The sequence below is a fragment of the Myotis myotis genome, unplaced genomic scaffold (assembly GCF_014108235.1).
Source record: "Myotis myotis isolate mMyoMyo1 unplaced genomic scaffold, mMyoMyo1.p scaffold_m19_p_11, whole genome shotgun sequence".
NCBI classification, from domain to species: domain Eukaryota; kingdom Metazoa; phylum Chordata; class Mammalia; order Chiroptera; family Vespertilionidae; genus Myotis; species Myotis myotis.
In genome coordinates, this window is record NW_023416315.1 from 36,074,919 (window position 1) to 36,101,277 (window position 26,359).

At 40.3% G+C, this 26,359-nt stretch overlaps 1 protein-coding gene across 5 annotated transcripts in view; it reads right to left on the reverse strand.

Moving 5' to 3' along the window:
- Nucleotides 1–26,359, reverse strand: part of DYNC1I1 (dynein cytoplasmic 1 intermediate chain 1) — a 277,989-nt gene that overhangs the window by 52,223 nt on the left and 199,407 nt on the right. For all 5 annotated transcript variants that reach the window (XM_036328105.1, XM_036328108.1, XM_036328106.1 and 2 more), the window contains 4 exons: nucleotides 15,113–15,259; nucleotides 10,700–10,813; nucleotides 8,131–8,264; nucleotides 3,838–3,982 (listed from right to left, as the gene is read on the reverse strand). In XM_036328105.1, coding sequence (XP_036183998.1) covers nucleotides 3,838–3,982; nucleotides 8,131–8,264; nucleotides 10,700–10,813; nucleotides 15,113–15,259 — 540 coding nt within the window. The remainder of the gene's footprint in view (nucleotides 1–3,837; nucleotides 3,983–8,130; nucleotides 8,265–10,699; nucleotides 10,814–15,112; nucleotides 15,260–26,359) is intronic.

The window sequence follows — 26,359 nt, forward strand, 5'->3', positions numbered from 1 at the left end:
CTTTTTGAGCTATACTTATTTTTATGCACAAAGCATCATATTGAAGCCACATTTTAAATCTGACTTCTGACTAGTTCAAAATATTATTTCTCTCAGCACCAACTCTTTCTACACTTTGAAGGATTCTTCCTTATGTTATTTGATTTGCAATCTGCTATGATTTGAATGTTTGTGGTTCCCCTGCCCCCCCCCCCCCCCAAAAAAAAATTCTTATGTTGAAATCCCAATTCCCAAAGATGAGAATAATAGTAGGTGGGGACCTTTGGAAGTGATTAGATCATGAGGGTGAGGCCCTCACCAATGAAATTAGTGTCTTATCTGAAACTCCACAGAGATCCCCAATATCTTCCAGAAGTGGGGACACAGTGAGAAGGAGTTGGCTATGAACCAGGAAGAGAGCCATCACCTGAACACAGCACCTCTATCTCGGGTTTCTCAGCCTCCAGAACTTTGAGAAAAATTTCTGTTGGTTATAAGCCACCCAGTCTATGGTATTTTGTTATTGCAGTTTGAACAGACCGAGACATAATCTTAAGTGTGAAGGTTTCCCTACCTCAATTATCCAGTATGCCTCCGCTAACTTTCTTCAGCTTTGTTTAAATGATCAGAGGACTCTAAGTTATTCACTGAGTTTAAAATAAAGATTACTAAGGTAGCCATTTTAGTCAGAAGGGACTAAAATATAATTACTCATCTCATTTTTTTTCTCTGCTCTGCACCTATCTGAAAATTCTTTGTCAACAAGACTAAAAAAACCCTGAAGACCTTATTTTCCACTATTTCCAAATCAATATTTATATTTTTCACTTTGCCCTTTTATTCAAATAAAGGTTATTTTTAGTCATAGTCTTGCAAACGTGATTAGTAATCTTTAGAGATGGTGCCACCATTTCCTTTAAATTTTATGCATGTTCAGATTAAGATGAGGAGACAGACTAGCCAGCGTTGTTAAGAGTATAAAGTGTAACCACTGTTCCCAGTATATCACCACAAAATGTCATGATAAATTTGGTGTTTCAGGTATACTCACAGTACAACCCCCTCTCCAGAGCAAGTAGGGTGTTAATTAGATCAGGAAACCTGGTTGGGGTGTGGGACATTGGTTTTCATTTTCTTGTCTGAACCCTGAACCCTAGTTCCCAAACACAACCCCCTGACTTCACTGAGAGGAGAAAGGAGGGACCCTCAAAATAACAGAACTGCTCCACTTAGTTCTGCCAGATGGGGATTTGAAATAAAATTTCAAGTTGGTTTAGAGCAGATTGCTAGGCCCCACCCCCAGGCTTTTTGATGCAGAAGGTCTGGAGTGATGCCCAGAGAATTTGCATTTCTGATTAGTCCTAGGTAATGCAGCCCATGATGATCAAGGGACACACTTTGAGAACCCTTTACCTAGAATTAAAGAGAAGTGGTACATCTCCCATACCTGAATTTGTAGACCTGCTATATTCATTTGGGGACAGATTGTGGGCAGTTTTAAATGTCAGATTCAGGAGGTTTCTGAAGATCTAAGAGATTCAATGATAGAGATTTTACACAATTCCTAGTGCTCTTGTACAAGTTAAATTAGACACCACCTGTAAAATGCATCTTTGATATTTAGCCCCAATTGCTCCTTAAGTCTGTGATGTTCAGACATCCTCTGGAGTCAGGGCCATGTCCCATCTCTTGCAAGACCTGATCTAAGTCTTTCTCCTCTCCCTGCCACATCCCAGCTCCCATCAGTGCTAGCAGATAAGTGTGTTTCTGACCTCAATGAGAAAAGAGACCTTCTCTTATTCTCCACTTCCCTTTAACTAAACCTATCCATAGTCTTTCCTCTAGTCTTAGCTGTGTCCTGCCTCTTCTCCCCACCCCATCCCCTCAGGGATATCACCTTTCTCAATTTTTCAAACCACCCACTATTAATCTACAATTTTCATTGGCTCCTTCTCTGCAGGCCACCAACATGCTCAAGTTTCTCCAAAAGTATAATAATCAAATCCTTCCTTGGCCTAGCTGTCCCTGCTAGCAATGCTCTATCTCCTTCCATTCATAGCTCAGTGTCTGAAAGAGGAGTCTATCTTTTCTGTTCCTGCTGTCTTCCCTTCTCACTCCGCAAAGACAGATCTGCAATCTGTCCCCACTGCTCCATTGAAACTTCTCACTGAGGTCAATGCCACCTACCTCTTGCCTTTCCAATCTGTGTAACCCTTCCAAACCTGCAGCATCAGTAGCTCCAAAACTGTCCCCTGCTCCTCTTCAAATTCACATTCTACTCATAATTTTCTCCCTTGGACTAACTATATGCTGATCACTGTCATAACTATATTTTTAACTCATTCTTGCCCCTGAGCTCCAATATGTTTTATTACCTTTTAGGAATTTCCAGACATGCTCCAGACTGCTAATTTTCTACCCCCAATCTCAGCCTGCTCCTCCTTCTCCTCCTCCTCCTTTATTTCCTGTTTCCATCACTGGCACCACCATTCCTTCATTCACATGCCTAAGGCAGAAATATCAGAATCATCATTGACTCTCCTCACAAATCAAATCAATTGGTCACCATGTCTGCTGGATTCTTTCAGACCTGTGTTCTCTATACAAGCCACGCCCCCACCCCTGCCACTGCCAAAATTCTGGTTCTTACCTGGATGGTCAAACCAGCTTTATAACTGGAATTCTTGTCTCTAGGCTGTTTTTCATACAGTTAGGAGCCAATTCTGTCCTATTCACACAGTTCCTCTTCATTAATACCCATGAAGTACAAACAAAAAGAATCCCAATTTTTCTATTTCTTGAGTTGTTACTTTTAAATTTCCTTTTCTAATTTCATTTTTCCTGTTTGTTTCCTAAGTATTCCTCTTTCTCTGAATTGTGTCTTAGCATTTCTTTTAAAATCCACTTCTTGGATTGTACTAATCACTGCTATTCTGGTCACAAATAAGTGCACACCTACAATCCAGTGCTCTCTCTGCTTCTGTTCCACATATCAAACTTCCTGACGAAGATAGTGAACTGTGCCCCCAGGCACCTTAAATTCCACCAGTGCAACGCTCTTCCCTGACGTGCCCTTCCTGGCATTCTCCATTGCAGTGAATGCTACCACAAATCTCCAGTTGCCCCAGTCAGACACCTGGGTTTTGTCCTGACTTCCTCTCTCACCTTCCTTGTATCAAAATCAACTGCCAGTTTTTGTGGCTTCTACCTCTTAAATGGTTCTGAAATCCACCTACTTCTCTGCATCTCAAACTACTGATCTAAGCCACTGTTCTCCCTGCAGTTACTGCAGCCACCTTCTAGGATTTTTTGCCTTTATCATGCTCCCAAACATGGTCAGAATTACCTTTGAAAACACAATAACAGTGCCATTTACTAGCTTAAAAAAACTCCAAAGACTAAAACACAAAAACCCAACATCAAAAAACAAAACCCAGTCCCAAGTCATATTATTTCCATAGGTGAATATGTATGTGATGAAGGCTACAAAGCTTGGGGCAATCAGCACTAAACTGACAGCAGAGGTTACCTCTGGGGAGAGGGGTAGGATAATAAGCAATGAAGGGGGTGTCATAGGTGGGATTAGTGTTGGTGAAGAACTTCAGTTTTTATCATTAGAATTGTTTAAATTTTTACAATTAGAGTGTTTTCAGTACTGTATTAATTATATATTTCAAAATATGTAAAATAGGCCCAGGAAAGGAGCTTTGAGACAGACGGGGCTCATTAGGAAGTTGTACAAATTCCAGTGCCAGGTCACCTGGAAGAGACCTCCGATTCTCCTACCTGTCCCCAGGGAGCAAAAATTGTCCTCGGCACCTCTGTGTTACCTGAGCATTTCACTCCGGGAATTCTTACCTTTGTGGTCCACAGTTTGACAGTCCAGTCAAATGATGATGTGACAAACAGGTGTGAAAAATCCACGGGGCCCACTGCCATGTGGCAGTTAATTCCTGTCACTGGCCCTTGGTGCCCTTCGAAGACCTCACCGATCCCTGCTTTGCTGCATGAAAAAAACCACACCACACATGAGCAGAGTTTCAGTCATCTTTGCAAAGTTATTGTTACTTTAAAAAACAAATTTGTCTCTGCATGACTACTTCCCGAAGATTTACACCACCAAAGTTAAACCACTTTCACAGTGTCTTGAGAGAAAGAAAATACTAAACTACTTTTGGTAATTAAAAAGCAATAGAGCGCAACGTAATCTTTTTAACCTTCAGAATTTAATATAAAATTTCATCATTTAATCCTTTTTCAGGAGTTCCTCAAATCCTATCATTTGTGGATACAGCTACCTTGGTAAAATCATATATATTTAGATCTCAGAAGCTTCATATTTGTAATAAGACAATTCTATTGTTGTGATCACATTCTGCACATGTTTCATTTTAATTTCTTCTGTGGAGCCCCTTGGCCATAAAATTCCATACAATCTCATATAAATATATTTACTCTTTCAAGGAAATTTCTTAAATTAGGTTGACATACCCGAACAAGGAATACTTTGTGGGAACCCTTGCCACTGCAAAATAAATATGCATAACTTAAATGAAATATGGATAACATGATATTTTCACCGAAAGCAGAAGTGAAATTTACAAATTTGTAATATCCCTAAGGGCTGGTGCCTTGTTATGATAATACATTAGCCTATAATAAGTGCTCAATAAATGTTTGTTGAAACAAATAACAAAGGAAAAGAGACAAATGTCAGCCTTTTTTTCCTAACACATTTGAAAATGAGTGATACACATTTAGAAAGTTATCCACAGACATATGTCACTTACTTAACTGAGCCAGCATTATTCCAGGCCCCTATTATATCACACACTAGTCTGCACACAATCATACCCAATGAGAAAATATAGCAAAGTGCCGTATGCTAGAAATCCACGTGCTATGACAAATACGTTAGGATTGTAGAATCTAAATATTATGTTACTGAAAGTAAAAACGAACTGAGTTATTAAAACATTTGGGCTTCTGGAGCACCAATGGACGTCAATGTGCTGAGCAAAATGTGAAATCACGAGCAAAGTGCTGCAGTGTGTGCCCTGCAACGAGCACCCAAACTCTGCCCAGCGAAGCTGCTAACAGCAGTTCCCCACGTGACCCTTTAAGTCTGTGCTAATGAACACGAGGAACTGATCTTTGAAGTGGCCCCTGGTGAGGCTCCACTTGCCCTTAACAGCATCCTGAAAAGGTTTATAGGGTGCAAAATGAGAACTTGGTTTAATTTATGGAAGTAGATTTGCACCTTCTCTGAGTTAGGCAAAAAACAGAAACCCTGCCCCCCTCTTCCCCACAGCCCTCTATGACCCATTAAAAATTACTACAAAGCCAAATGCCTGCTACTTTACAACCTCACGAAGATCTGTGCTTTCTATTTCAGACGGATGGGCCAGTGTGAAAGCTTAATCAAGTGCGCTGTAAAAAGATACGTGGTGTGTACCACCCTGCTTTTTTGGAACTACAGTACACATTCTGTTTGTGCTTGGAAAGCACAGTAGCCACAGGACAAAAATATTCACCATGGAAAAGGTTACTCATGTTACAGAATCCAACAAATAAATCTGAAAGTTATCAATGAACACGCTCTGTAGCCTTCACAGATAATTAAGGTCCTGGATCAATCAATGGAACCTACGCCCTGTTGACGGTAATAATGTTCAGACAAAGCTATGACTCCCGTTTGGCCCACTGCACTGTTGTGCCTCTCTCTGCCGGGAGCCGGTCCATCCTTGCTGTTTCAAGGGACCTGGCATATATGGCATACTGTTCTTAATATGTTTGCTCACCTTCTTGGCACTATGTGTTTTAACCAAGGTCTCTGAGAAAGGTTGTTTCCCCAGGTAGGGATTTTCCCCTGAAGTTAGGGAGGGAATAAAACCTCTTAACTAAGTGCCAGGCGGGTAATTAATCACTTTAACTATGAACAATCATGCTTAAGCTACATAATCTTTACTCCCTGGAATGGAGATAAGAAACGCCCTAACCTTTGGAATAGAGATTGATAGGATTGGAATCAACTGGTATAAATACAGATGTAACAACACAGAACTTAGAAGACAGAACTTAGTAGACAGAACCAAGAGGCACAGAACCTAGAGAAGAACCTAGAGATAGAACATGGCAAAAGATCCTGGACAGAATCTAGAGACAGAACCTAGAGACAGAACCTAGTGAGAGAATATGGCAAAAGATCCTGGACTGAACTTGACTACAGAAATTGGCAAGAGAACCTGACTAGAACCTGGTGACTGAACCTGGCTGGAAAACCTGGACAGAACCTGGCTGGGGAACCTAGCAAGAGAACATGGACACAGAACCTGGCTGGAGATCCTAACCAGAACTTCACTGGAGATCCTGACCAGAACTTGGCTAGAGAACCTCGCTATGATGAACATCTGAACGCCCTCTCCGTGTCATTCCTTCTTCGCCGACTCCGTCCACACCTTTGGGGACCCCTGGACCTGCTGGGGTTGGACTCCGGCATCTCTCAAGCCCCCTATGACACTTTACCTGTATTGCAGAGAGTTGTGTGTTTACCTTTGCCTCCATCATCAGTTTCTTGAAGCTAGGAGCCAGGTTAAAGGATGTCTGCATGCCCGGCAGCATCTAGCAGTGCAGTATGCTCATAGTAGGTGTGCAGTGAACGTTTGCATGAATGAACAACTTTATCAGATCTTTTTATGCATGGTTTTAGCCAGTTTTGATGACGTAGGACCATTCGACATGGAGCCAGGAGGCAGATCTTCCCAGTCATCTTTAAACCATGTGAGCAAGGCAAATACTGCTTGTTACTATGTCCAGAGCAGTAGGAACATCGCAGCTCGTATTGTGTAAATGGAAAAACCACATAGCTGAGCCATGGGTGCTTGTTACTTCTATAAATCACACAAACACAGGAGTATAAACTTGGAACAGTTTTTGGTCCATCATTACATCTAAGTAGGCAAGGATGAGTGCAAGAGACGAAAAATCAATCGAATTAGAACAAAAGTGAGAGAAATTATGCACCAAGGTGAACACAGTGAACCTTTCAAAAGACGTGAGGCTACTCATTAAGTCTTGCATGCAATTTTACAATCTAGTCTAAATTACTGGATTCTACTTTACCCAGATGGCTTTCCAGGGGGCATTGGCCAATTTCTCAATCAAGACAGAGTTCTTAGCTTCTAGAAACTTCATAGTGGCTTATGTATCTCATACTATTCCAGCCTCTGTGACTGGGAGGAAGGGCCCTGGGTACTGCTCTATAGTATTAGGATATTGCCATTTCTTTATCCCCCATATAGATTTTTAGTTCCCCACTTTACTAGATGCCAGGCACCAGGCGGGGAATCAATTATGAAATGAAAATAGTATAGCAAGAGCAAAATGGCAGGTGAATGAGTAGTTGAAATAAAATGAGATTAATATTATTGCAGAAGCATACATAAAAATATATAAAATAGCAAGTCTATCTGACAGCCTCTAGTCCTATCCCACTTATTCTACTTTCATTTCTCTGTAGTGCATAGCATCTTAAATCCTATATTTACTTGTTAATTGTCTTTCAACCTCAACCAGAATATGAACTCCACGTCTGTTTTGTTCCTACCGCATCCTTATGATGTAATGGTGTCTGGCAGATGGTAGGTGCTTGGCAAATATTCCTTGAAGGAATGAATGAATAAAGGAGTGAAAATTCTATGGAAGCATAAAGAAGGGAACGGTTTTCTTTGCCCAAAAGAGTTTGGAGAAGATTCCATGCGGCATGAGCTCCATGCTGGCTCTGGAAAGTGAGGAGGAATTATCCAGGCCAACAGGAGAGACACGCCAGGCCGGGAGGAGGAAATTGCATGTACAAACTCATGGACTCTTATTCCCTACTGGTGCGTGGATGGAGCCTGAAGGCTGAGGCTGGAAAGGGGCAGGGAGTCCGGGTCTCACATGGTTAGCTAAGAAGCTGGGGTCTTTTTCCTCAAGCCAGTGTGAGCCATCAAAAGCTTACAAAAGGCTAATGCCCAGAGCACATGGATGCTGTATACTGGATCATGAAGACTCGAGGTGTTGCTTGCATCTCTTCAGAAACACCCCGCTCAGAATGCGATCACAGACCTTTTGGAAATGAGGAACACGTCATTGGTAAGCAAACAAAATCACCTTCCATGACGACAGGCCGTGTAGACCGTCCCCTCCTCGCTGCCAACCACGAAGTTATTGACGTCTCCCGTCGGGAAAGCCATTCCGGTAACAGCCACAGGCTTGGACTTATTGTACACCAGCTCCATGCTCTCCTACCAAAACACGACGCGGTTACATTCCCTCTGTCAACTCCTCGCCATGCCAAAGATAGCACGGAAAAATCATTTGGCCAAATCGTCTGTTTGCTTTTCACACAGCGTTACAAAAGACCCCGGCTGTGCCAGAAACCACGCCGGGCGGCCCCTGACACGCGGGCTTCTGTGTCTCTCTAGTTTCAGGCGGCTGGATTTCATCAGCGCGGCTGCTTCTTAAGTCGGGCAGAGATGACAGGTGAGAATTTTGAAACTAATGGTGCAGAAACTAAAGATAATACTGTAATGGTTACACTTGTCAGCCCCAGGCTTTAATAAAACACACAATACCCTTGTATTTACAAACATTTTCAAAATCAATTGTTCGTGAGACGACACATGTATTAATATCAGATGTACGAAAGCCCATCTGTCAAAGCCGGAGTGTGTGTCCTCCGCGGACTGAAACCAGAAAGTTGTCACTCAGGTCAGAAAAAAACAGATTTCAACCGGGACTAGATTTCATCCAGGGCGGCCGTTGGGTGTATAGGCTAGAAGCCTGCAAAGAGCAGCGGTTAAATAAGGGTTTAAAGTAGTAAATGAGAGTCTCTATTTTATTTGAAATTCCTTTTTAAAATAGGGAATTAAAGTGCAGTTTAAAACACATTCTGCTGAATCAAGTTTCATGACAGTGGAGAGTAATTATGACTAACATCCATGAATGTTTTTGCTGTTTACATCAAACAGCCTACTATGTGCACATGAAGTAATTTTTTTAAAAAAATCATTCTAGGCCCTAGGGGATCATGTCATTATAGCTGCTTGTGAATTTGGTCCTTTTTCCCCCCAAAACAAGTAAATCGTGTCAGCTCAGCCAAGGAGTCCATGTGCTCATAGGACATGCTCCCAGTACTGAGACCCACAGAGTGAGTGCATCAGTGAGGGGACCCTGGGACAACGTAAAACAGGAAACTGGACCATCCAGTGGCATGCCCCGTCGATAAAAGTAGCAGCAGGGAAGGTACAGTCTCTTGGTCTCCCACTTGGGACAGAGAGGGACCAGGGCTCCAAGAGGGTGTCATGCCATGAAACCCTCAATCTGTGTATGGAGACAGGAACACGTCATCGGTAAGAAAACCATGCAGGCGCGCTAGAGCTAACAAAAACGGTCTTGGAGCCCCTGCATCACTGGTTTTAACCAAAACAAATGCATGTTTAATCAGCAAAATGGGCAATTAAAAATTCCTAATTAGAGAGTTGGCTCTTGTATCTGTTTACAATCTCCATGCTTTTAAAAGAACATATTGTTGAGACTTTTAAGACAAGGCCGTAAAATACCCACCCACATACAACTCCTGACTTACATAATGTTAAAGTCAGCAAAAACAGAGTAACTTAAATTGTAAGATGCTTATTAGCTCCCCTCTCCCCCCAAAATTATTAAAAAACTCATTTAGCCTTAGTATTCTCTACATCTGTATTTTGTGGAGACTTCTGGGAGGTTCTTTATAGATTCCACATTTCCTTATGTATCTTGAAACTTCCATGTTTTCTAAAACTGAGAGAGACATTCTTGGGTCATTCATTGCTCCAGGAAAGGGAATAGGAATATTAAAATTGAATAATCTCTTAGATATCTTTTACAATTTTCTTGATGTTTCCTCACATTTTTTATCTAAGGCTATGGCAATAAATTCTTCTCTGTGATTTTAGCTGGAAGAGAGTTAAATACTTTTTCCCCACAAAGAAATGTGAGAATAGTGTGTGTACGTGTTTGTGTGTGTAGGTAATGTCTTCCTGTGTGTATGTATACATACATATATTCTGCAAGTTGCATTCAGACGCCTCCACCCATCTGTCTCTTGCCTTCTATTCCTTTGTTTGGTTCCCATTACTGTAATCAGCAGTGGTTTGAAATCTTTGGAACTATTTCATTTTTGACTTCTTATTTGTTGAGCAAGGAATGGCAGGAGCCATACTAACAACATTCCAGAGAAAACAGATGGTTTGACAAATTCTTTATACACACAGGCGGTCGTCTAGGCAATGAATACAAGGAAGGGTCTGGGTGTCTGTTTTGCCGGGTTACCTCTTCTCAGAGGGATTGCTCTGTTGAGCTCCCGCCTCCTTTGCATCTGTTTAGCAATTCTGTAGGGTAGGTACAATTCATACCACAGGCAACTTCTATAATTACTATGCTTCAAAATGGATTATTTCATTTTCACTTGAAACTGACCTAAGGATTAACGTCTTACAATAATTACATGATTTGTGGTAAAGGAAATGGGTTTTGGCTCCAAGAGGAGACTGCTGAAAGCAGGCCCCACTCTTTCAAGTGCATCCATTGGTTTTAGCTCCTATAGGATGTGAGGGTTTGGCTTTTAGGAACTGTGTTCCATTAGGCAGGTATCTCTTTTAACCAGGATGCTTTTCTGTGTAGGGGAAAACAAACCCACCTGTGGCGTTGAGAGCATATCCAGGCTCCAGGAACACATTTTACCATCAGTAGAGACGGTGATGAGGTTATGAGCATTCTGGGTCCCAACAACATTTACACAGTACACGGGATGCTGCAAAAACATAAACATGGAGGCTCAGACTCCGACCCAGGAGGAAATGCTTACATTTGAGTGTTAAACACATTAATCCAAAACAAGGATTAAAGAAGGACATAATCCTACAATAACACAAGCCTCAGGTCATTTGCCACTTTTGATTTGAACCTGATTTCTTTCTAAAAGCTCCATCAGCAACACATAGTGGTGGAAATGCAAAGCTTCCCTGTGCTCAGTCAGATGCAGTGCAACAGAGCTGAAGGAAGCCACATAGAGCAAGGAAGTTTTGGTGGGTAGAAGCCATGCAGGGAGGTGAATCTGGATTGCTTGAATGAGTCTCCATTGCACAGTTTGGCATCTGAGCTCACCAAGAGTGATGGAAAAAGCCAGTCTTCAGAAGGGGAGAACTATTGGCTTTTGGAAGGAATAAGTATTACTAACTCTGGAGTTTAAGGCATTATGGTCATAGTGCCAAACATTTGTTAACATTCTTTATAAGAAGTGGTTAATATTCATCAGCCTCTTTCATTTGAGGGAGAGATGTTGGTGGTGGAAACTATTGGCACAATGCACCTCGTGAGATAAAATTAGGTTCTTTTATGTTACTGCAAAATCTAAGAAAATGAAAGATTTATTTTTCAAAACATGATTTGCCATAGTATGGAGGCTTAGATTTGGCCAGGACCTTGAGAAAGGTCATGTATACATCCCAGGAGTCATAAGAAAGATGCTCTCTAACCTTCTGTCATAACTCTAGTAGGTTATCCCACTCTGTAGAATCCTAAATGGCAGCCTAAAATCATTTGCAGCTGCACATTAAATACTAAATGGAAGGTTAGTATGAGCAGAACCTAGCAGCAATTTGGGTTAGATTTCAAGCAGCTTAGCCATCAGCGGCCAAACCACAGCTTAGCTGATGCTTCTCTGTGCAAATAGCTGACAGTCTAAGTCTTACTCTTGATGAGTTACTGTCCATTATACCTAGCCACAATGACAATGAAACAATCTTTAATATTGGAAAGTTGATATTATATAAAGAATGGTTCCCAAACTGTTATTATCATATAAACTCCTGGTCAGAAGGGACCATAATAATCATTTAGGCCAGCTGCTCATCTTCCTTTACCAAGAGGTGGTCCAAACTCTGCTTAAACACCTTTCTTTGGGGTAGTTAGTTTTATCACTAATTCCTTCCACCAATGGGGTAAAGAAAGCTCAAACAGATATTTTCAGTACAGTGCCCTCTGGGATTATACTGGTCAACTCAAAACAATATTTAGTTTGTTATTGTGCCTTCCTCCCTCAGTCTTGTCTTACTTAGACTAATCATCACAATTCCTTCAATTGTTCCTTGAGTACCTGGTCTTCAATACCTTCCCCATCCTGGTCACAATCTTTTGAATATGCTATATTTTGTCTGAGTTCCTCTCAACATTGGAGTTGTAAGAAAAAAAAAAAACCTACCTATACTCTGAGAGAATCTAGAAATCCAGGGAGTACTGAATAGTCACTTTTCATGTGATAAAAAAATATGCCTGTATTAATGCATCTTAAGATTACTTTTGCCGCTTTGGCGATCACATCATCTCTTTTACCCAGTTGATGGACAGTCAACTAAGTCCCTATGCCTTTTCCATATCATATTCCTACAGAAACTTTCCAATGAACCAGCTCTAGTGGATCTCGCATGGGAGATCTGAAACTGAATGCTATCCTGACCAGGTCCCTTCATATCAAAGGGCCTAACTGGTGGGGGGACTGTGGACAATGCTTTTCCTCAAGTCTCTCCTGGGGTGTGTGGGACCTGAAGCAGTATGCAAATGCAAGCCCTGAGCCACACAGCCTACAAAGCTCTGCACGAAAATCAAGTGGGAGAATGGGTGAAAAGAATTCGCACCTAAAAAGAGCAGACTTAGCAAAACTGAAGAATGGTAGACAGAAAATGACAAGAATCATATGTAGAATATAAAACAGAAAGAAGCAAAGGAATGACCAGGACAAACAAACAAAAAATCTCAATAACACAGCCAACAGTATAGTGGTTACCAGAGAGGAAGGTGTGTGTGTGGGGGGGGGGGGGGGGGGGGGGTGGAGGGGGGAGAATGAAGAGAGTAAAGGGGATTAAATGTATGGTGCTGGAAGGAGACTAGACTTGGGATGATGAGCACACGATGTAATATACAGATGATGTATTATAATATTATACACTTGAAATGCTTATGTAATCTTATTAACCAATGTCACCCCAAATTCCAAATTTTTAAATTAAAAATCCCTTTAGATGGGAAAGCAAGGTCCAAACAGTGTTATGGACCTAAAATCTACATAGGGTTTTTCAGCAAGAGTCCACTGGTTTATTTGTTGTTGTTGTTAACCATGGAGCATCAACACAAATCACCAAGACCCTAATGGACTGGGACTCCCATGAATGGGTATAGTAGGGAAAAAGGCAGCCAGAAGAATGTGTAGAGTCAAATGCCTAGAGAAGGAATATGTGTGGTAGCCCCTCCCTGGCTTTAATCAGTACTACTGGCCTCTGCTTTCATGAGTAATAAAACTCAGTTTAAAAGAAAAGAGAGAGATGTAAAGAAACCAGAACAGAAGCAGACACGTGGGCATGTCTACTCATACACAGACACAGACATACACAACTCTACTTAATGAAAAGAAAAAAGCATTGGTAGAACTAATTTTTCCTGTTTAGATGCCAGATTGTTTTTATTTATTTTAGGAATAAACTTACTGTGTGGCAGAAGGCTTTTGCTTTAATTAGGGTTTCCTGTTGTCTCAAATACATATGTGTGGTGGGTGTGAAAGGAAATTAGTTAGTAATCTGTGGTGGACCTCTTTTTCCTTAACCACTTTTGATCCTGGTACCAATCAGCCAGGCATTAGTGGAAATTGAAAGACAGTCACAAAATTGATTGTGCACTTTCTAAGCTATGGATTCAACAAAATACAGCAAAAGAGAAGAAGAAATTGTTGTTTTATTTTCTAACAGAAATAATGTCACTGTTTGGCAATAATTGTCTTTTCCTTGTGACGATCACATCCTAAGCTATTTGCAAAGAAAGGTGAACTCGTTGGAAGAGCTGGATTTTGACTCTCCCCAAAAGCTGATTGCTAAATAATCTAACATTTGGCTTTGTAATTTTTTGAAATTTCAGAAGGTATGCTCGCAAAGACACCAGATAGACAATAGAGCCAAGAAGTGTTTTCACGCTACTGGAGCAAACACCTGCACCAAACCCATCTTCTCATGGGTCACAATTTTCTGTTATTAGTGTGGAGAAATGGGGTAGGCCTGAGCAATTTCCCAAGATCCCCAAGAACTAGTTTCACCTGCATGTGTCTTGGGCCCCAGTCAATAAGAATTAAGACTAACTTGGTATTTGTCATTTCCCATTGTCAATCTTACAAGAGTGGAAGAATTTTCCTCTTCATGGTCTAGCTAAAACAGCCAACAGTCCTTTTTTAAAGCTAGAGTGGTTTTGAGGCCAGCAGATGAAACAAGTGAGGCAACCACATTAAGGAAACTGAAACAATAGTAGAGCTGTTTCCTTGGGCATAATTTGGGCATTTCAGAGAAGGAACATCAGTTACCCTGAATGTCAAGGTAGCAAGGATTGATGGAGACATGCCTGTCTTCCCATTCCTCTTAACAATTGCTAAATACACCTGTCAGTCTCTTAAAGGAAATGACAGAGTAGTTGTCTTCCAAACACTATACTAAACCTCTTCTGCTAAATTATGGGTAATGGTTTTGAGATGTTAACTTTTAACCTTAGGGATTATTTTGTCACTGCAGACTTCACTGTTGAGACTTACATCATGCATTCCAGAATTTAAAGCCACAGCACTCCCTCCAATCACAAGTGGAAAAGGCCTAATGGCAAACGTCTCATCTGCCATCCAGACACATGAAATGCTTACTCTTCATGGTCTGTTTGAGAATGACTTTCTATCTTAACATGTAAATGTGAAGGGTTTGTTTAGGAAACAATTTAACAGATGCCTTTCCTAAAGTTTCTCCCTCTGTCCATTTTTAGCTTGCATCCACCCTCCAAGGTGACCTTTGGGACATCCAAAGAAATCCTTTGTATGTGCTAAAACTTGCAGATTATTGAGAGACTTCTCTAACCCAGTGCTTCCTCCGCCTACTTGGCACTCGGCTTTATTTTAGTCAGTCAGGAGCTAATCATTATAAATTAGATACTTGGAACTTGGAGTTACTGAAATATTATACTTTTGTCAGTTATCCCTTCTTTCAGGGCTTGGCTGGCTAACAGGGGATGTGACAAAAGCTTGACTTACTGTGTGTGCAGCAGCTGACAAGGGTGTCCGCTGCACTGGCGTCCTCCGATGACTGCGATTATCCCACAGGACTATCTGGCCCGAGTACGTCCCACCAACCACCAAGTTGGGATGGAACCGAGCAAAGCACACTGACATCACAGAGGACTGTGAAGAAAAGGGAAGAGAGGAGCACCGTGAAAGGCTTGGAGAAAGCTTGTTTCTTCCTGAAGAGAAAACAGTTCATTACATAAACCCAACACATTTTGGAAAACATAAAGCAATGACAAAGTGTCGAGTGAGTAGGACATTTTGTACACAGACTTTCCCTTGAGAGGGTGGCCAATGGTTACCCCTTGAAACTTGAAATCTGAAGTCCTGGCCAGGTCATCAAATAGGCATAAAACCTATCTGATGCACATCATCGCTTTGTGGTCTGGAAAGCTTGCTATATGGACATTTCCCATTGACCAATAAAACTGTATCAGAGCTAATATTAATTCTCCACTTTACAAAGCCATCCTCTGCTTTGAGGTCATGGCCACATCAAGTTATACTATGGACAGGGTTGGCAAGGCTTTGAAGGCTTTCAAGATGGGGTGCTTTTTCTGTTTTTGGCTTCGTGTAGACTTCTAGGAAGCGAACTGACCTCAGGCTGATCCAACCGGTTCCTCCTCAAATTCCCTCGCCTCCCATGAGCATTCTCCTGACCTTTATCCTGCCCACTTCAGACAATTCTTAATGTTATTCTTTGCCTATTTTAACAAACAGTCAGAAACGGATTTCAGTCCAACTCTGCCATGGCCTGTCATAGCGTCGTGAATGTGGTTTCTGAAATTCCACAAAAGACTACTGGGCACAACATTTTATAGGAAATTGCTTAGTGGAGACAGAGCCATGATATACTTAAAATCAGACAAGTTGGCTGGTCCACATCAGCTCAGAAGTCCATTTTGTTTCCTGTAGTGGTTTCCATGTTTGTGTTTATGTGCAGAAGTAATTGTTTTTAATAAATACATTTCATCCCTTCAATTAAATTCAATAAATGATCTTATGTGTAAGAAAGGCATTGTACCAGGTATGACGGGAATACAAAGGTAGTCACTGCCCTCCACGAATTTGTGCCCAGGTAAAGGAAAGAGGCAGGCAGGCAAGGTTGCTGCTAATCCATCTGTGCCAGTCCATGCCTTTGTATGAAACTGAAAAAGGTGCCTCTTGCACAGACACAGTCATGCAGGTGGGTGGGTGCCATGGCAAGCGGAGTAAGGTGAATTTTTGTCCTCACAACACCCTGCAAGTGTGCAGGACACAACTTGCAAACATAAGTAGCTGCCTTGAATGTGGTATATGCCATGACTAAATCATAGGAGCACATGTGTAAGATGGGGGAAGATTTGTTTTAGCTAAGATAGAGAAGAGAGGAGAGTGGAAAGGGCAGGATGGTTAGAAAGACCGCATGGAAGGAAATATATATGAAGTATGAACGTTCAACAAAGAGAGAGGAGCCCAGCTGGCATGGCTCAGTGGTTGAATGTTGACCCAGGAACCAAGAGGTCGCCAGTTCGTTCCCGGTTGGGGTACATGCCCAGGTCATGGGCTCCGTCTCCAGTAGGGGTGTGTAGGAGGCAGCCAATTGATATTTCCATCTCTCTCCTTCTCCCTCTCAAATCAATAAAATATATTTTTACAAACCCAAACAAACAAAAAAACAAGTGGAGAGGGAAATAAAAAACAGAGATGGATAATGGGAAGGAAAGACTAGAGGCACCAAAACAGAGCCTAATGAACAGCCCACAGTATGGTTTGGCTGGGAAAGAGGTTGCATGGAAGAGGCCAGTAGTAGGAAATGTGGCTGAAGAGGTCACCTGGGCCAGACAAGACAGGGCCTTGAGTGGCAGGCACTATTTGGGTTTCTGTGGACAACAGCAAGAAATCATAGCTTTCTGAGCAACAAAGAGGATCAAAGGTTGTAACTGACAAGCCAGCAAAGTAAAGAAGTGATTGGGGAAAAAAAATTATGACCTCTTTCTAACTGGGAAGCTAAACACCCATTTCTAAAAAAATCAGATCTGCTACCAGCCTAAGGCTTTCTAGTCAAAAATAGTCTCAGGCACTCTGAGGTAGATTAAAGAATGTGGACTATTTTTCAATGTCATGTTTTCCTAGTTTGAATGATTTTCAGTTCCAATTCCTTGAACATGTTTCAATGGAGAACATGCATGTGTGCTCCAATCTGGTTTTCATAAAGTTCAAGAATAACTCTCAATAATGATACTGAATTAAAGAAAAAGAAAATAATGCCGGTCAGCTTCTTGTTTTACACATCCCACAGAAATGATTCTTAGTTTTCAATTGATGAAATTCTTATGTTGCTTGAGCTATGTTGGAAATGTTTTCTTTAAAGCTTCAGAAAGACTTAAAATTATCCAGGTGGTACCAACAATTGAATTTACCAAAGCTCCAATCAATATGGACAAAGGAATGTCACTGAATTAGAAAAATCCAGAATTTGACCACTTGATTGCTTCTGCGTTTCAGTTAAATCCCAGCAAATACTGCTCCAAAACTTACAGTTTGTTAAGAGACTAAACTAGAGAAAAATGAACAGTGTGGTTATTTCTACAAACTGAAACACACAGTCAGCAATCAACTAGACTCCAACCCCACAAAGTGAGAACTCTACTTCCTACTTTTTCATTCATTTGTTTGTTTACTCTTCATTCATCATGGCGAGTGCCCACTAAGTGCTAACCCAATCACTTCAAAAAATTGTAAATGTCACAAAAGCCCTCATCTCAAATTCAGAATTCTATCTACATTTGATAAAATGTCAAATTAATGCTGACAAAGAGTAACAACCCCTTGGGGCACTAGAGTTCTGCCACCAGAGGCTACTCTGTTTTACTGCAAACCAGGCTTTACAATATCTCCATGTGGAATGGAGTGGCCATACTTATTTTATATTGGAAACATTAGAAATGAAGGAGTATCTATGTGATTCTTAAATGCCCACTTATTTTTAAAGCTGAATACATTAATTATACTACATAGTCTCTGTGTTATAGAATATATATAAAGGCTCAAACCAGATCTCCAGGGTATGCCACGTCTAACATGCTATCATTCATATGGAAATGTTAAGGAAGTATGATCTCAATTATCTAGATGTAACATTTAGAATTCGGTCATTTCTTGAGATGTTTTTAAGTGCCCTGATGTTTGATGTAATGGTGGCAAATGTTTGGATGACTGACTAAATTTTTTATTTTTCATCCAAATGCTTAGGTTCCTTTTGAACACTCCCCCAACTCAGCGCTGATGGAGAAAGCTCCTCTTCTAATTTGGAAAGTATGCGTCAACCTCCTAGGAGCAGAGTGTCTTGGAAAAAAACCCTACAACCTCCGGCTGTTCATGCAGCTACTGATCTAGTTGTTGCTGCCAATTGTCATGGAATTTATAGACTGTCAGCACAAAGAGCAAAGGATGATATTGTCCTGTCAGTTACAGCCACGGCTAAAGAGTAAAAAGGCATTCCAGAAAACCTGATTGACACTTAAACATGTGATTTTTGTTGTTCTCCTTTTTAACAGTACACTTTCTGAGGCATATTCTATGAAAAGCATTAATAATATCATTTTTACACAATTTAATCACTTTCCTAGGCATTTAACATTTTGTGTTAATTCAGTTATTCAGTGTCATAATAAAGCATTATTAAATTTCATGGTTAACACAATTTAGACAAACAAAATATACTGGAAATGAGAAGTTTCCCTACCTTGTTATTCTTGGCTCTATAAAAATGTATATCTCTTGCTATATATTTTTGTAGTTTTAACTTTTTACCTATTTTATTTTATTCTTTACAATATTAGAGCCTTAGAATTATTTTGAGAAATAATATATGGCCTTTATGCATTCAAATCAAGTAGTTTACCCAAGTGGAAAAATAATGATCAAGTTGACAAGAATTTTTAGATGATGCTGTCTAATCAAAGCTCCCCTCACTCTACATGTGAACTCTGTTTTCAGACGGCCAGTGATTTCATTGATGTGGCCATGCTGATAGTCAACTCAAGGGCCCAGAAATGCAAGCTCATACGTTAAAGTCTTGATGTAAAACTGATGAGCCTGACCGACTATATTCAAACTAGTAACATACGAGGTATAATTCCAGGGCGAGTATCACATCTTGATGATTTGCATACTGTATAGTTCCCCTAAATTATGACAAGCAAAGCGTAGGCTATGCTTTCAGGATCGGGCCATCTCTGTAGACCATTTCCGGTGTCCTCTGCAGAGGCAGCGCCCCTTTCCCCATATTGCCCATGTCCACTTGAACACGAGTTGACCCACTAAACTGGGTTCCACACCTTCATCATCCACTTTGAGACAAGGCAGTTTATTTTACCCCGTTCACCGAGGGAATTCCACTGAGACGAGACGGGTGGAGACTTCACATTCAATGTCTCCCTCCGCTCACTGCACACCACTGTACTCAATTGCAGTCAGCCCAACCCCTTCTTAAGTGGCTGTGGGGGCTGTTTTCTATTTTACAGAGCTAATCCAGACCAGCTTAGGGATGGTACTTCCCCTTAACCACAGACCCAGCTGCCTAGGACAAATCGCCCTTGGCCGTTGCTGGCTGGGCAGCCAGTCCCCTATGCTCACATTTGATCTATCTGGTTTGTCCTTCTGTGTATGGCACTCAGCCCACTCTCCAGCCACCATGCCTGGGTGGGAGCAATAGGGGTCTTGCATTCAAAAGTATCTACTATTTCAAGTACCATCTCTTTTGGGGAGATGTTGGTCCCCAGAGAGTGAATGGCCATATTGTTGCCATATGCTGTTTAATGGCGGCTGATATTTTATTTGCCTAAAAGCAAATGCCTGACTGTCAGAGGGCTCTGAGGCAGACAGATCAGATGCTTCTGGCTACTAGTGAGCTAGTATGTATTTCTGCAAGTACCTAAGAAACTCACAGAGATATTTCTTTTGTTAATGGAAACACATGGAATTGGAGAACACTGCTATTGAAAACCTCTCCTATAAAGGCAATCATGTAGCACCAGGCATCTGACTGCATGCAAGGTGTAAGGTGCTAAAGCCAACCACAGGAGTCACAACTTGGGCACTTAACTTGAATGGAGATGAAGGAAAAGGGTTTTGTTTCCTTCTGAGCTCTCTTTTCCTTTGCCTAAGTTTCTATCCCAGGTGCACATGGCATTCTTCTAAACTCTAAGAAGAGTGACCATCTACTCAAAGTTATCACCCCATTAGAAATTAACTTGCATGCTACTTCTTGACAGAGTTTGTATTTAAAAAAAAAAAGCAGCTCATGCTAAAATTTGATTTCCTAAAGATTAGAAACCAGTCATTCTGAGACTTTCCTTAGAATCCCTTGCAATTTTTATGCCTTTCAATATTGAGACTATCCTGTGCCCAGACCTGTGTGCTGAAAATACAAAAGTTAGTGATCAAACCACACTGAGATGCCACTTCACATACATTAGGATGGTTGTAATTGTTAAATGTTTACATGTAAATTATCTATACCAATAATAGACTAATATGCAAATTTGCCGGGACACCGTAACTACCAATCAGTAGGGGGCGGGGCCGTGGTGGAGAGCTCTCAGCATATCTGCACCAGGGGTCCGAAGGGCATGGAGAGGAAGGGAAAGCAGATAGGTAGTTAGGGAGATCAGGCCAGGAGGGGAGAGCAGTTAGGGGGATCCGGCCAGCAAGGGAGAGCAGTTAGGGCCATCAGGCTGGCAGGGGAGCAGTTAGGGGCATCAGGCAGGCAGGCAGGTGAGCAGTTAGGAGCCAGTGGTTCCGGATAGCGAGAAGGATCCTGGATTGGAGAGGGTGCAGGTCAGGCTGAGGGACCCCCTCCTCCCGTGCACGAATTTCATGCACTGGGCATCTAGTACCTCAATAAAGCTGGGGGAAGAAAAAAAGGAAAATAACAAGTGTTGGTGAGGATGTGGAAAAACTGGAACACTCATACAATGCTGATAGGAATATAAAATGAGACAGCCACTCTGGAAAACAGTCTAGAACAGTGGTTCTCAACCTTGGCTGCACATTAGAAACACCTGGGAATCTTTTTAAAATCCTGATTTCTGGGCCTCATCCTCCAGAAATTCTATTTCTTTGTTATGGGGTGGGGCCACAATATTAGTAACAAAGAAACAGAATTTCCGGAGGATGAGGCCCAGAAATCAGGATTTTAAAAAGATTCCCAGGTGATTCTAATGTGCAGCCAAGGTTGAGAACCACTGGTCTAGAAGTTCTTGCAAAAGTTAAAACAGAAAGTTAACATATGATCTAGTAATTCCACTCCTAGGTATATATCCAAGATAACTGAAAACATATGACTAAACAAAAACATGTACATGAATGTTCACAACAGCATTTATAGTAGCCCCAAAGTGGAAGCAACCCAAATGTCCATCAACCAAGGAACAGATTAACAAGTAGGAAATCCATACAATGGACTATTATTCGTCAATAGAAAAAAATGCAGTACTTGATGCATGCCATCACATGGATGAACCCCGAGAACATTATGCTAAGTGAAAAAGTCACGAAAGACTCAATAGTGTATAATTTTATTTATATGAAATGTCCAGAATAGGCAAATCCATACAGGCAGGAAGTAGATTAGTGGTAGCTCAGGGATGGGGGCCTGGAGAGAATGGGATATAGGATTTATTTTTAGGGTGGGGTATCTATAAAATGTTCTGGAATAGATAATGGTGATGGCTAACAACTTTGTGACTATACCAAAAACACTAAATTGTACACTTTAAAAGGATGAATTTTTGGTATGTAAATTATATCTCAATTTTTGAAACAGTTAGTGTGTAGACATGATTTTGATCTCATGGAGTTTATCAACCTTTTATTATCTTCAGGACAACTATCTGGACTATTTTGATCACTCTTTCCTCAAATAATTATTTAATCTTCTTTACTTTCCCCGGAAAATCTTCAGTTTCTGTGCCACAGGAAGCACTGAGGTGGAAAGGTAGGGTTAACACACTCGGAGTCCCCAGAGCTGACTTCTTGCTCTGAAACCTACTAGCTTTTTGGGGCGGCAAATTTTCAATTTATCTATTTATTTAAATTTATTTTTCAATTGTAGTTGTTACACAATATTTTATTTTTTCAGAAGTACAACATAGTGGTTAGACATTTATATACCTTATGACGTAGTCATCCTGATAAACCTAGTACCCATCTGACACCATACACAGTTATTACAATATTATTGTCTATATTCCCTGTGCTGTACTTTACATCCCGGTGACTGTTTTTATAACTGGAAATTTGTACTTCTTAATCCCTTTCACTTTTTCACCCATTCCCCCAAATCCCTTTCTACTTGGCAACCATCAATTTGTTCTCTGTATTTATAAGTGTGTTTCTATTTTGTTTATTCCTTTTATTTTGTTTTTTTAAATTATACATATAAGTGGAATCATGGTATTTGTCTTTCTCTTTCTAACTTATTTTACTTGACATAATACCCTCTAGGTCAGTGATATTCAATTGCAGTGTGCCGCAATACATTTTAAAACATTTAATACCTGGTTATTTAGTCAGAGGAACTGACCTCTTTCCCCTCAGATTGTCAAATAAAACAATAACAGTCAACACAACACTAGCTGTCTGGTGTGAATCAATCAAAATTACACCTATTTTTTGGTCGTATTGGAAAAAAATATGCAATTTTTGGTATGCTACAGAATTTAGTAATTAGTTTATGCATGTCATGAAATAAAAAAGGTTGATAATTGCTGCTCTGGGTCCATTCATGTTATTGCAAATGGTAAAATTTCATTATTTTTTATGGCTGAGTAATATTCCATTGTATATATATGTACCGCCTCTTCTTTATCCATTCATCTATGCATGGACACTTAGGTTGCTTCCATATCTTGGTGATTGTGAATAATGCTGCAGTGTACATAGGGCTGCATAAATCCTTTTGAATTAGGGTTTTGGATTTCTTCAGATCAATACCCAGAAGTGGGATTTCTGGGTCATGTGGTAGTTCTAATTTTTTTAGGAACTTTATATTGTTTTCCATAGTGGTTGTACCAATTTGCAATCCCACCAATGCTGTGAGGTGTCTACACCTGAATTTTCAGTTCATAATAAGAGCATGATAGTTCTCACCTTGCCTACAAATAGAGCATTTTCTTTGCCTCTTTTCCCTGGAATTATTGGAAGATTTGAATTGAGAAATGCAGTTTAAAGACTGATAAACAATATGCCCCATATAGAGTCAAAAATGACTAGTTTGTGATTTGAAGAAACATCTCTAGAGAAAACGAAGGTCAGGTTCAGAGGACACCTCATTTTGATCAACAAATCTTTCCTAAACAATTCCATTAGTAATGCGTGGTCTTGCCTTGATGATCTGGGTTGAGAAACTTTTAGAAGGGTTACTACACATGCTTAATTCCTTGGAGTCCTTGTTTTGAGCAGCCCTCCCCTCCTGTCTGGGACATTGATTCTCTGGGCTTCCTCTCAGATACTTATGTCTCCTTATAGGTCCTGTGTTGATGGGAATTCCAAGTCCTAACTTTTACTGACTTTGGAAAACGAGTTAGAGAAGGAAGAGAAAATAGTGTACAGTTAGCACCAAAGATAATTCTGCAGTGAAAGCCAAGATTAGATAAAGGCCACATTATTATTCATATGTATACTGATACTTCAAGTACTGACAATTTATGGGAATTTAGGCTCTAAATCACAGTTGGTAGTCCCTTCAGTACCAGTACTTTTGAATACAATAAGATTCTAGTGCAATCGGATAATTTGCACACTACTTCTAGGGAATTTTCTGAAAAATGTTAAAGTATATTTCACATCTTGAATCAAAGCTGGAATCTATTTATTCGTGATATGACTTTACATCTGATTATTACTAATTCATCATTTACAGGTGCATGGACCCCTCAGGCTATTTCCTAAATTAGTGTTACTTTAAATTTGCCTGTACCTTAGCATCATCTGAGGAGATTTAAAAGATTCCCTAATGATCAAGCCATAGCACATGCCAATTAATCAGAATTTCTGAGGGTAGGACCCAGGCATCAATATTTTTAAAAATTCCATAGGAAATTCCCATATGCAGTCAAGTGAAAAGTAGTGTTTTAAATCAATGGTTCTCAAACTTATCTGAATATAAGAAGATTTAGTTGATTAAAGACACAGATTCCTCTTCAAAATATTAAACATAGAACCATCATACAACCCAGCAATTCCACTTCTGGGTATTTACCAAAGAAAACAAAAGCATTAATTTGAAAAGATAGACACACCCCTAGGTTCATTATAGTATTATTTATAATAGTCAAGATATGAAAGCAACCTAGATTTCCATCAATAGATGGACAAAGAAGATGTGAGATACACACACACACACACACACACACACACACACATACACACACACACACACACACACACACACACGATGGGATATCACTTGGCAATAGTAAGGAATGAAATCTTGCCACTTGTGACAATATGAATGGACCGAGAGGGTAATAAATGAAATAAGTCAAACAGAAGAAAACAAATACCATATGATTTTATTTATATGTGGAATCTAAAAGAAAGGAAGAAACAAACAAACTCATACATACAGGGAACAAACTGATAGCTGCCTGAAGGGAAAGGGGTAGGGAAATAGGTGCAAAATGGTGAAGGAGAGCAAGAGGTAAAAACTTCCAGTTATATAATAAATAAGCCACAGGGATGTAGCGTACAGACAGGGAATACAGTTAATAACTTTGCCCCGTGACAGATGGCTGCTAGTCTTTTTGTGGTAATCACATCATAAGGCATATAAATGTCAAATCATTATATTGTTCACCTGAAACTAGTATAATATTATATGCTGCCAACTACACTTTAATAAAAAACAAACAACAAAACAAAACAACAACGCAGATTCCCAAGTCCCAGCCTGGGTCTACTTAATCAACATTTTGAAGAGACCTGTTGGTCTGTGTGTTTAACAAGCACCTGGTGCTTTGTAGCACTGAGAAATTTGGAGCACCGGTTCTAAAACAATGAATCTGGGTATAGTCCAAGGTCACTGTGGGATGAATTTCCTCTTCCATCAATGTAGGCCAAGCATGTCAAACTTGCAGCCTATGGGCTGCATGAGGCCCACAACGAATATTTTTGTGGCCCAGCCAATGTAACAGTGTGAGCAATTATTTACATTTATGAAAGGCAATGTCTCCTGTCAGATCCAGAATTACTGACATTCACCTTGGGTCAGTTTTGAAAGTAATCACTGAGAACAAGATTTCCCCCGAAGTAGGAAAGATAGTAGCAGAGAAGAGATGCCAAGTGTCAGGAAGAAAACATTAATTTTATCATTGCTCTTGTGTGTGTGTGTGTGTGTATATATATATATATATATATATATATATATATATATATATATTTATATATACACTTTTCAAAATAAACCTACGTTTCTATGAAAATTGAAGCTTTTGATTTTTTGTGGCCCACATAAACTTAAACCTTAAACCTTGTTTATTTGGCCCATGTTAGCCTTTGAGTTTGACATGCTTGATGTTGGCCATGCCTGAGATGTTTCCTTCATGGGGTCACACGCCATTTCACAATCTGACCAATGGAGACACACACATGATACAATAAGTGTTTCCTGTTAAAATGCCACTGCTTTGTTTCCTTCCATTTTATTTACTAGTGTTTACATCTCTTACTTCCCTCCCCTCCTAAATGAGTAGGCTCTTCGAACATGATCATTAAGAAAAGGATAGTGAAGGTTTAGGTCCCCACTTCCCTTTAGGATCACTTTCTAGACTGACACTGAACACCTGAGAGTTTTCTCATTATTAGGAGAGCTAATGATCATTATCACTGTCACACCGGGTTACAAGCTTATTCGCTTGTGGGGGTGTGCCAAAATTTTGAATACTTACTAAGTGCCAAACATATCATATGCATCTCTCTATGTCAGATTTATTAGGTGGGTAATTTTGCCTCTGTTTTTTCAGACTACAAAACTCAGGCTCAGAAAAATAAAGCCACTGGCTTAAGAGCAAATCAATAGTAAGTGGTGAAGCCCAGATCTGAACTTAGAAGCCAATATACTGTGAAATCTTGTGTCAGTTGAATGCAGGTACATTTTCTCATTGAGATACACAATCCCTCCTCCTGTGCACCACACTTGTGACTTCATACCGTGGGACTGGTAACCACAGA